The sequence below is a fragment of the Cynocephalus volans genome, chromosome 4 (assembly GCF_027409185.1).
Source record: "Cynocephalus volans isolate mCynVol1 chromosome 4, mCynVol1.pri, whole genome shotgun sequence".
Lineage (NCBI taxonomy): Eukaryota > Metazoa > Chordata > Mammalia > Dermoptera > Cynocephalidae > Cynocephalus > Cynocephalus volans.
Window position 1 is genome coordinate 50,817,874 of NC_084463.1, and position 10,915 is coordinate 50,828,788.

A 10,915-nucleotide genomic window follows, 5' to 3' on the forward strand; every position below is an offset into this window, starting at 1 on the left:
TATTTACAATAGTCGAGACACAGAATCAATGTAATTGTCCAACAATGGATGAACGGATTAAAAAAAAAGTGGTATATATACACCACGGAATACTATTCAGACTTAAAAAAGAAATTCTGTCACTTGCAACAACATGGTCGAATCTAGAGAACATTAAGTGAAATAAGCCAGGCACAGGAAGACAAATACTCATGATCTCACTCATGTGCAGACTCTGAAAAGTCAAACTCATCAAAGTAAAGAGTAGAATGGCAGTCACTAGGGGCTGGGGAAAAGGGGCATTGGGCACATAGTGGTCCAGGGGTACTAAGCTCCAGTTACGCAGGACGAATCAGTTCTAGAGATCTCCTGTACAGCTTGGTGACTATAGTTAACAATTACCGTAAACTCGAAAACTGCCAAGGGTAGATTTTTAAATGTTCACCCTACAAAAAATATGTGAGGTAATGAATATGTTAATTAGCTTGATTCAGTTCTTCCACAATATATTCATATATCAAAACATCACATCGTACCCAATAAATATACACAATAAAAAAATTTTGTTTTTAAAGAAGGTTGCACTGACTCATGAGTTGAGACGAGGAATGTGAACCAGCTGTTGGATTTGATGAACTGGAGAAATTTCCTCCCAATCTGCAGGTTATCTGGCTGCCCTGATAAGAACAGCTTGGTGTTGGGAGAGAGTCTGTGTGTTGTCAGGTCGTGGCCAGGCAAGTATCGCGGGCACAGCACGGAGGAACGGCAACAGGCTGGGGCCTTACGCTGGGGGAGAAGAGACCGAACCCTGAATAGATGGAAAGATGGTGAGAGATGGACCCAAGTCTCAGGGCTGGGAGATGGCTGGAGCAGCAACAGATGCTCTGCTCAGCAAAGCTCGAGTCAGGCTCCTGCAGTCTCTCTTGGGGCCGTCTGTGTGCATCCTTGTAAAATCCAGATTTAGCAAGAACCTTGTTAAGTCAGTTTAGCAACAATCTCCCCACCCTCGATACCTGACCACCCTGTATGTGATCAGGCTCCTCATCTGCCCCCATCCCCGAGGTGATATCCAGTCACCCTGGCCTGTCTGCAGCAAGAATCCTGTTAGGCTGATTTAACCAGAATCCCCCTCCCCCCTGATGTCCCCTTTTAGTGATTTCCATCCATGGACCCCCACCCTGCTCCTTGGCTATAAATCCCCTCTTGCCCCTGCTATGTTCAGAGTTGAGACCAATCTCTCTCCACCACTGCAAGACCCTGTTGCAGCGAGCCCTACGCTGTAAGCAATGGTCCTCAGTAAAGTCCTCCCTGCTGTGCTTTCATGAGCGGCACTGAGTAATTGTTTCTTTGACACTGAGACCGGGAGGGGGAAGAGGCCGTGTGGACACACAGAGACCAGAGGAGGGACATGAATTAAACAAGCTGGAGCAATCCTACTTTATTTGGCACCAAGAGCCCAGCCCACACTCAGGGCAGGTGAGCCTGGCGGTCATTGTACTGAAGGCTGGGGACTTACAAGGGCTGAAGAGCTTCATCAGAGAACACCCCCCTCCCCCACCGCAGCCCAGCTCTCCCCAAACCGCCTGTTCAGGGCTGAATCTAAACATGTGTCTGCATCTACATTTCCCAACCTCGAGATTCTGCCTACTCAGTGCTGAGTTTTGTCACATGGACTAATGAATCTATATACAATGGTGCTGCAGGCCACCATGCTACTGCTACATCACAGGTTTTGCAAAATTCACCCACCAGAGGAAATACGATGTGAGAAAAGCCACAAATACAGCAAGATGAAATGCCAGGGTGGGGCCTGCAGCTGCCACCTGCCCACTGCCGCCGAAAGGGGATCTCTTCCTCGAGGTGAGAAGGAGCCCAGGGAAGGTTCCAGGGAGCCGTCAGCATCCGAGGGGCAGACGGTGAAGGGATGAGGGACTCAGGCTGGGAGAGGAGGGGGACAGAGCCAGAAGTAGGAACACAGCAAGGCCCCCAGAGGAGGGGCCTCTCCCTTTCCTTTCCCTGCAGGGCCAGGTCCACCTGCAGTCAGGGCCCTACGTGTGCTGTCTTTCCTTGATTCTAACCCCAAACCCAACCTCAACAGGGACCTCCAGACCTGGTGATGAGCACCCCATGGAACAGAAAATCCCATGAAACAGCACTTCCCAGGCACTGTGTGGCAGATGCAGGATTGGGTCCCTGGGACAGTGAGGTGACATCCCCAGGGCAAAGGGCACGGCCACAAGCTACCAGGCATGTCAGTGATGAAAGAAAGAACCATGACAGGAGCTCTGTGGAGAGTTGGGGATACTCAGAGTAGTGTCCCCATGGCTACCTGTACTAGGAAATGTTCACAGCCCAAAAACATTCACAAGAAAACATCCACGCCGCAGCAAGGAAAAGGGAAAATGAACACCTTGTTGAAGCATGTAACCAGCTGGAACAACCACAGGTGGGGGCACGGCCAATGCTTCACCCCAAGTCCAGGAGCTCATGGTTTCCATAGAGATGAGGAGGGGCGGCTGGTGGGGGGGCTGCTGCTGCTGCCAGCTGTGGAAGGTGTCCCTTCTGCTTCTGCATCAGCACCATCACTGCATGGGGAGGGGAGAGGGAAAAAGAGACAGAGACAAAGAGACAGAGGGACAGAGACAGGAGAGACAGACAGGAGAGAGGGATAAAGATAAAGAGAAAGAGAAGAGAGATACAGAGAGATAGAGACAAGAAAAAGAGAGAGACAAAGATGGAGACAGAGAGAAAGACAGATGAGAGAGAGAGGAAGAGAGAACAAAGGAAAGAAACAGAGACAGAGAGACATCTGGGTCCTGGGCACAGCAAACCCAGAATGCAGGTGATCTGATGCCCCCACCTACACCAACCCCAGACCTCTATCTCCCCAAGGCAAAAGCCTCATCACCCATGGAGGCCATAAGCGACTGAACCACTCAGAGCTGATTAATGACACCTCTCAAACAGGGAACTGCTGGTCCCAGCCTTGCAGTCCCAGCTGTGGGAAGCCCAGAGGGGGTCATTGCAGGACTCAAGGTTCAGGTAAGGCCCCAGGGCAGAGGGCAAAGATGCACTGAGGGGTGACCTGGCCACTCCCACCTTTGGAGTCCTGGAGCAGAGTTGTGGCCCTCGATGGTCAGCATTTGGGGTGCAAAAGTCCCCTCCCATGTGAAGGCCATGGACTTCTCACCCTCCTCAGCATAAGACCCCATCATATATATATGTTCCTTGACTGCCCATTCATACATGAAATTCAGCCCGAGTAGGCCACAGCAGGTGGCAGCCAGGCAGAGGTTCTAAGCCTGGTCTTTGGTAACCACCCTGTGCAGTCTGCAGCGTCTATGCTCCAATCTGACCACAGCCAGGTGGCATGAGCGAGCAAACCTGCAGCAGCATGCTGAGCCCCAGGCCGCGGTGCTTCCTCTCCAGCTCTGACACCGCCTGCAGCAGGGACCGGAACCGCTCGGCTGGGTCGGATTGGTCATCCTCCGGGGCGTCCTCCTCCTTCTCGGCCTCCTGCAGGAAGTGCTCCTCCTCCTTGGCAAAGAAGGCCCGCAGCTTCTTGTAATCAGTCAGGGCCTTCTTTCTACGGTCCATCACATGTCCCTATAGGGCGGGCAGCAGAAAGGATATCTGTGTCCTCAAGACCCCAGTGGACACCTTGTCCCCCACCCCCACTACTGCTGCCCCATCCCTGGGAGAAGAGAATCCCATCTGCTCTTGCAGTTAAAAATGTCACCCCAAAATATGCTGCCCTTGCGTTCTGGCTATATTAATTTAAAGGTACTTAAATAACAGGAGCAAGAGCACTCTGACCTTCATGCTGTTTCTTAAAAGCAGGAGATGATCCCGTGTGAAAGATACTCTCCTTATACCAAAAGAAACAAGTCTTTTTTCTTTTTTTTTAATTTATGGGCAGCTGGCCAGTACAGGGATCCAAACCCTTGACCTTGGTGTTATCAGCACCATGCTCTAACCAAGTGAGCTCACTGGCCAGCCCCATGAACAACACTCTTCTCGTCGAGGATAAGAAGTCAAGGCCAAGAGAATTCTGCACAGACCTTGTTAAAATAACTCTTATCTCTTAACCCTCCCACATGATTTAGTTGTGTTTTCATAACTTACTAGTCTCTGTGCAACTCAGTGTGTCACTGATTTGACTGAGTCTTCATTTCTTTATGAGGGCTCCTGTGCCACATAAACTTGTGCTAAATAAATGTGCATGCTTTTCCCCTGTTCATCTGTCACATCAATTTAATTCTTGGGCCCCGCCTGGGACCCTATTAGGGGAGAGGTGAAGTTTTGTATCCCTGCACCGTAAAATACTCAGCTGTGTGCCAAGACCCTGCTGGTCTCCCGTGGCAGAGGGAACGGTGAATCCTTCAGCATCTTTGCTGGGTCTACGGGTCTGTCTGGCATGTGACTGTTGAGTCAAAACATGCCCTCACCTTTCTAAAGACTTTCCCGACTGCACCCTCGCCTGAACCCCACAAGCTAAACACCACCCAATCTGCCTTCAACTAAAATGTTGCCGTTTCTCGGCCACCACTTAACTCAGATACAGGAGAGTGTGGCCGGATGCTGCTGACTTTACTTGGACTCACTGATGTCTTTGAGCTGGCCTTGGGCCACAATGTGCAGGTGACAGCATGGTCATGAAAGGCCAACACTTTTGTGGCTGGGAGAGAATATGTCAGATGCTGGCCCACATGGGATGTCACAAACCCCTTCCTTTAAATTTAGAAGGCTTCTCTCATCTTAGCATCTCTACCAAAACCCCCCAAAGAAAGCCAAATTAAAAGTCACTATCTGCTAATATTTGTGGGCTAAACAAGTACCTTGAGGTGACACAGGGTTACTGAAAAAACTGGAGGTCCCCAAAGCATGTGGTCCAATAGGCATCATGTACCCAATCTGTCACCTCTCTGTCCCTGTCCGAGGAAGGCCTGCACTTCAGGCCTCCATGGAGTGGGCAAGGGTTGGGCTGGATCCAGAGCACAGGGCACCACCACGGTGGTAGGACCAGTGGCCTTGGTTTTGAGGTGCAGACCCACAATCCGAGAGCTTCTGTAGTTTTAAAAAGCACTTTGTTTTTATATGCTAAACAAAACAGGGTACAGAAGCTATAAAAATCAAGAAACCAGTACAGATTTTGCTATATAAGAGGAAAAAGTCACCAGAAAGAGTTTAAACTAATGTGTAGCTTTGCTGGTGAGTAACCTAAAAGAACTATAGTGTGACATTACCTTGGGGTATAATGCTGTGGAAGGCACCTGCTGTGGACCGATGTCCCCTCAAAACTTAGTCTCCACTACAACAGTGGAGGGTGGGAAATCCTATTACAGTAATCAAAAAGTGGGACCTTGAACAGGTGTTTGGACCGTAGGACCATGCCGTAGTGAATGGATTAATAATGGAGGTCAGGGGTGTGGCTCTGAGGGCATTAAAAGGAGAGTGAATGAGGAGCTATCTGTCTCTCTGCTCTGCCATTTCTGCCATGTGAGTCCCCACATTGCTGTAAAGCCACCACCAAAGAAGACCTCACCAGATGTGTTCCCTGGACCATGGACTTCCCAGCTTCCAAAACTGTAAGCAATAAGTTTCATTTTCTTATAAATTACCCAGTTCCAGGTATTTTGCTATAAGTAACAGAAACGGACTAATACAGAAAACTGGTACCAGAGAAGTACAATATTGCTTATAACAAATACTTGAAAATGTGGAAACAGCTTTGGAACTGGGTGTTGAGTAGAAACTGGAAGAATTTTAAAGAACAGGCTAGAAAAAGCCCAGCTGCTGGTGGGAGTTTAAAAGACAAGGAAAACCAGGGAAAGTTTGGAACATCTTAAAGAGTGGTTAAATGGTGGTGAGCAGATTGCTGATAGAAATACGGACTATAAATGCCATTCTGAGAAGATCTCAGATGTAAATGAGAAGGGACTTATTAGAAACTGAGGCAAAGATCACCCTAGCTAGGAACTGGCAAGGAACTTGGCTACATTTTGTTCATGCCCAAAAGTTTTAATGTGGAACTTCAACATGCTGACCCAGGTTATTTGGCAGAAGAAACTTCTAAGAACCGAAGCATTAAGGAAGATGCATGGCTGCTTACAACAGCCTATGCTGAGACATGGCAGTAAAGGCATGAGGTAAAGCCAAAATTTACAATTCAAAAGAAAGCAGAGAGCAAAAAATTAGAAAACTTTCACCCTGGACACAAAGGCAAGGGTGTAGCCCAGGACACTTTGCTAAGGAGATGAGTACAGAAGAAAAGCGAAGGGGAAAAAGGCCTTGAAGGCATTTCAGAGATCTTGGAGGCCGCATCTTCCATCATAGGCCCAGAGGCCTAGGGAGACAGAATGGTCTTGGGGAACAGGCCCAAGGTGCCCTCCATGGGCTTGCTGCCCAGGGCCACCTTGGGAAGTTGCTTCCATCACCCACACCCGCACCCACACCCCAGCTACTTTGGCTGCTCCTGCAGTGGCTAAATTAGCCCCAGGTGTGGCTGGACCTGCACCTTTGGAAGCTCTAAGCCAGAAGCCTTGGTGGCGTCCACATGGTGTTAGGTCTGCAGGCTCACAGAATGTCAGAGCTGTGAAGGCTTGGGAGCCTCCACCCCAATTTCAAAGGATGTATGGAAAAGCCTGGGGCCCAGAAAGAGATTTGTTGCAGGGGTAGAGTCACTGCAAACAGCTTTCCCTAGAGCAATGCCAAGAGGAAATGTGGAGTTGGACATACAGCAGAGAAACCCCATCAGCACCATGCCTAGTGGAGCCGTGACAGTGGGACTGCGATGGAGACCCCAGACTTGTGGAGCTACCAGAGTGGAACACCAGCCTGGGAGAGCAGAAGTGTGGACTGAGACCAGGAAAGCCATAGAAGCGGAGCTGCCCAAGGACTTGAGGACCCAACCCCCTCACCAGTGTACAGAGGAGATCAAACATAGACTCCAGGTACATGATTCGCCAGCTTTGAGATTTAATGCCTGCCCTGCTGGGTTTCAGACTTGTGTGGTACCTGTTACCCCTTTCTTTTGGCCTACTATTTCTCTTTCCAGATGGGAATATGTATCCTATGCTTGTCCCACCATTGTATCTTGGAAGTAGATAACTTGTTTTGATTTCACAGATGAGACCTTGAGACTTTGGACTTTCGAGTTGAAACAAGTTAAAACTTTGGGGATGAAATGAATGCATCTGTGTGTGAAAAGGACATGAGTTTTGGGGGACCAGGGGCAGAATGCTGTGGATTGATGTCCCCCCAAAACTTAATCCCCACTGTGACAGTGTAAAGAGGGTGGGAAATCCTATTATGGTAATTGAAAGGTAGGGTCTTGAAGAGGTGATTAGACTGTAGAACCATGCCATAGTGAATGGATTAATAACAGGTGGTCGTGGGAGTGGTTCTGAGGACTTTAAAAGGGGAGTGCATGAGGAGCACTCTCTCTCTCTCTCTGCTGTGCCATTTTCTCTCACTTGAGACCCCTGCATTGTTGCGAAGCCACCACCAAAGAAGACCCTCACCAGATGTGTTCCCTGGACTTTGGACTTCCCAGCCTCTGAAACTATAAGCAATAAATTTTGTTTTCTTATAAATCACCCAGTTTCAGGTATTTATGTTATAAGCAACAGAAATGGACTCATACAGCACTGGAAGAAAGCAATCCTGCTATGGACTGAATGTTTGTGTCCCCACTCCAATAAACACGTTGACAATCCTAACCCCCAAGGTCACGGTATTAGGGGGCAGAAGCTTTAGAAAGCAATTAGGTCATGAGGGTGTAGCCCTCATGAATGGGACTGGTGCCCTTATAAAAGGACCCCAGAGAGCTCCCTCACTCCTTCCACCATGTGAGGACACAGCAAGAAGGTGCTTCATGAACCAGGAAGCAGCCTCAACAGACACTAGATGTGCCACACCTTAATCATGGACTTCCAGCCTGCAGAACTGTGAGAAACAAATGTCTCCTGTTTAAGCCCCCCAGTCTATGGTATTCTGTTATAGCACCCCAAACAGACCAAGACAAATACTTAGCAAGGTCTCCTGGCACAATGCTGGTTCTACTGGAAAATAACGGGCTGCTCTCAGATGAGAACCAAGAGTACTACAAAAAGAGTTCTGTGTATTTAAAAAAAAAAAAAAAAAAGGTGGATGCTGCAAATCACCTACCAGTACAATGTGGAGAGTAAAAGAGGATTCCCACTCACTTTGGCTAGATTCTATTGGGGTTCAGATCCCGTACCCTTCAGCCACCAAACAAACAAAAAAAGCTCACCAGATTCTACTTCAGAATAACCCCAAACACATTCTAGAAAAATACCCTAGAGTTCATCAAAGTCCACTTAGAGTACCCTCCCCTGGGCAACCAGGCCAGGAAGTTGCTCGGCTTTGGGGGCCCGGCCTGCTTGGCCAGCTCCGTTTGTCCAGAGTCCTGCATCCAGGCGTCCCCTAGTTCACACAGACTCTGACACACCCACTTGCCTTCCACACAGCAGCCGCCGACTCTGCCTGGCCGTGCAGGTCCCGGGCGTCGTTTAAGTCCTTTCTCATGATCTCCACGGACCCCTTGTTTTCCTGTACAGAGAGGTTAGTTACTGGGTGATGAGCAGAAGGTCTGGGTCCCCCGGCTTGGCCCGGTCTGGGGAGCCATCACAACGGCTGATTCCACTAACAGTCTGACTGTCCCATAAACAGTCCTCAAGTGCATGCTCTTGGCCTTGAAGATAAAATGCAGAAAAAAAAAGGTGGTGGGGGTTAATCAGCTACAGCTACAAGCCTTTAAAAGGTGTCTGGTCTTTGCTCCTTTTCAGAAGGAATTGGGTGCCCGAGCTAGGCGGCTGTTTAGGTGTGTTTCATAATTAATTCCGCGTTCGTGAACAGGCCCCGGTTAGTGTGAGCTCTGTCCGCACCACAGGCCTGTACAGCCTTCCCTGCCCACTGTCCTGCCTGACCCAGAAGACGGTCGCTGTGCCCACTGGGAGGAGCTCCACCGCAGGAGAGCCCAGAAACACAGTCTGACCCTCACCTCCCCCTGCTCATGGGTGGCACACAGGCGCCATCCCCAGAACGCAGGAAACAGCGCCTGGCACACGGCTCAGGCTCAAACGCGCCGCGCTAGCCTCTGTCATTTCCTCTAGTGGGCAGGGACCAGGCACGACTGTTGGTACTCAGGGACCTGGCTGTCTGTTCGTTCAGAATATCGCTGTCTCCACACTCACCCCACCACAGGCGCACACCAGGCCCCTGCAACCCAGCTGTGGCCAGACTCTCATGGCAGGTACCACACGCGATGGTCGAGAGCACAGCAGAGGATGTTCCAGAACAGGGTGGACGGGGGTAACCCTGAAGGGAAGCCAGGTGCGGGCCGTGTGGCCCAGCGGGTCGGGGAGAAGGCGGCCCAGTGGACACGCACTGAACAAGGGCTGAAGGCCTCATCCCCAGGACAGAAACTCAGGGCCTCACCAGCAGGGGGCGGGGGCTGCTGCAGTGACGTCAGGCCCAAAGGAGCACTGAGGGGAAGTGGTCAATCTTTGGGAGCGAAAGGGGACCTAGGGGGCAGGGCTGGGGCAGGGCACAGTTGGGTTAGGAAATAAGATGATGGGGAGAGATGGGAGAAGGGACACTGTCTGGATGTGGGGACGAGTACACAAGGCATTGCCGGGCTAGGGACGCTGGGGTGGGCAGGGGCACAGGGCACGGCCCGGAGGCGGGGACGCAGGGATGAGGGGGCGCGCAGGGCGCCGCGGGATCCCCGGAGAGGGCAGGGCACGAGACCCCCCACCCTCGGCGCACCTTGCCGCGCAGCGCCTTTCTCCAGCGCGGCTCCCACTCGGGCGGCTCGGGGCCCGCGGCCATGCGGCAGGCGGCGCACAGCGGGCCCGCGTCGGCGCGGCACAGCAGCTGCAGCGCGGCCTCGCTGGCCGGGCCGTCGCGCGCGGGCGCCGCGGCCGCCTCCTCGAGCGCCAGCAGGCGGCGGCTGAGCGGCGGGCGGCCGGACTCCACAGCGCGCTGCCAGCAGTCGTCGGCGCACTCGGGGCACGGGAAGGGCCCGTCCTCCTCGGCCCAGAAGCGCACCACGCACGCCCGGCAGAAGCGGTGGCCGCAGTCGGCGCGCACCGGCTCCCGGGGCGCGCGCTGGCACAGGGCGCAGGCGGCCTCGGCGGGGCCGGCGGGGAGCGCCAGGGCTGCGGGCGGCGGGGCCGGCGAAGGCGCGGCCGGAGAGGGCGCAGGCAGGCCGGAGAGCAGAACCGACAGTGAGCCAGGGACGACGACGACGTCAGCGCCGGGGACGCGCGCGCGGGACGGGGTCCTGGCGGCGGTTCGCTCCACGCAGGGTCCTGGCAGCGGTGCGCGTCACTGTCATGCCCGTTGACCGGCCGACGTCGGTACCTTCAAATCTTACGAGAGCTGTCACTTCCCGTACAAATGACTCATCACCCAGAGGGAAACAAAGTTTTATTGTTATCTGGAGAGTCCGCTATTAAAGGCATTTTTGTAGCTGCTAGGACCTGGGCAGAGAGTGACCCCGCCCACGTTGGCGGGGACGGGTCCGGAAAGCGGCTGCGTGGGCCCTCCCGCGGCCCCGCCCCTCGTGGGCGTGCCTGCCCTGGGCGGCTCCTCCGAGTGTGGGGACCCCTCGCGTGCTCAGGTCCTCGCGTGCACCCGTCCTTCACGCACTGGCCCTCGTGGAAGTGTCCCACGTGGGGCGTCCTCGCGCTCATCCGTCCTGTGTGCCCAGCCCCGCGTGGACATCCTCCACTTGCACCATCCTGCTCGATCTTCCCAGGGCGGACCCTCCCTGCGTGGACAGGTCTCGCGTGGACCTCCCCGCGCGGCCTCTGCTCTGGCCCCTGGGGCCGGCCGTGGTGTCCGCTGTCCGCCCTGCGCTGTACACGGGTGCGGGGGACTGTGGAGGGGAGGAAGCTCCCTTTCATTG

At 52.8% G+C, this 10,915-nt stretch overlaps 1 protein-coding gene across 1 annotated transcript; it reads right to left on the reverse strand.

Annotated features, from left to right (window-relative positions):
• Positions 1 to 1,392: 1,392 nt before the first annotated feature.
• RNF187 (ring finger protein 187) lies at positions 1,393 to 10,700 on the reverse strand. The gene is made up of 5 exons (XM_063094794.1): positions 10,513 to 10,700; positions 9,772 to 10,288; positions 8,461 to 8,553; positions 3,364 to 3,585; positions 1,393 to 2,564 (listed from the first exon to the last, which is right to left on the reverse strand). Exons 1-5 carry the CDS (start codon positions 10,698 to 10,700, stop codon positions 2,562 to 2,564), a joined length of 1,023 nt encoding a protein of 340 aa, XP_062950864.1. The 3' UTR covers positions 1,393 to 2,561.
• Positions 10,701 to 10,915: the final 215 nt, after the last annotated feature.

Coding starts and splice junctions, on each gene's coding strand:
- RNF187 (XM_063094794.1), bottom strand. CDS start 10,700: ATGAGCGCGAGGACGCCCCACGTGGGACACTTCCACGAGGGCCAGTGC. Junction 10,289..10,512: donor CCGGACCCGTCCCCGCCAAC/GTGGGCGGGGTC, acceptor AACCGCCGCCAG/GACCCCGTCCCGCGCGCGCG. Junction 3,586..8,460: donor CGGCGGCTGCTGTGTGGAAG/GCAAGTGGGTGT, acceptor CCCGCCCTATAG/GGACATGTGATGGACCGTAG.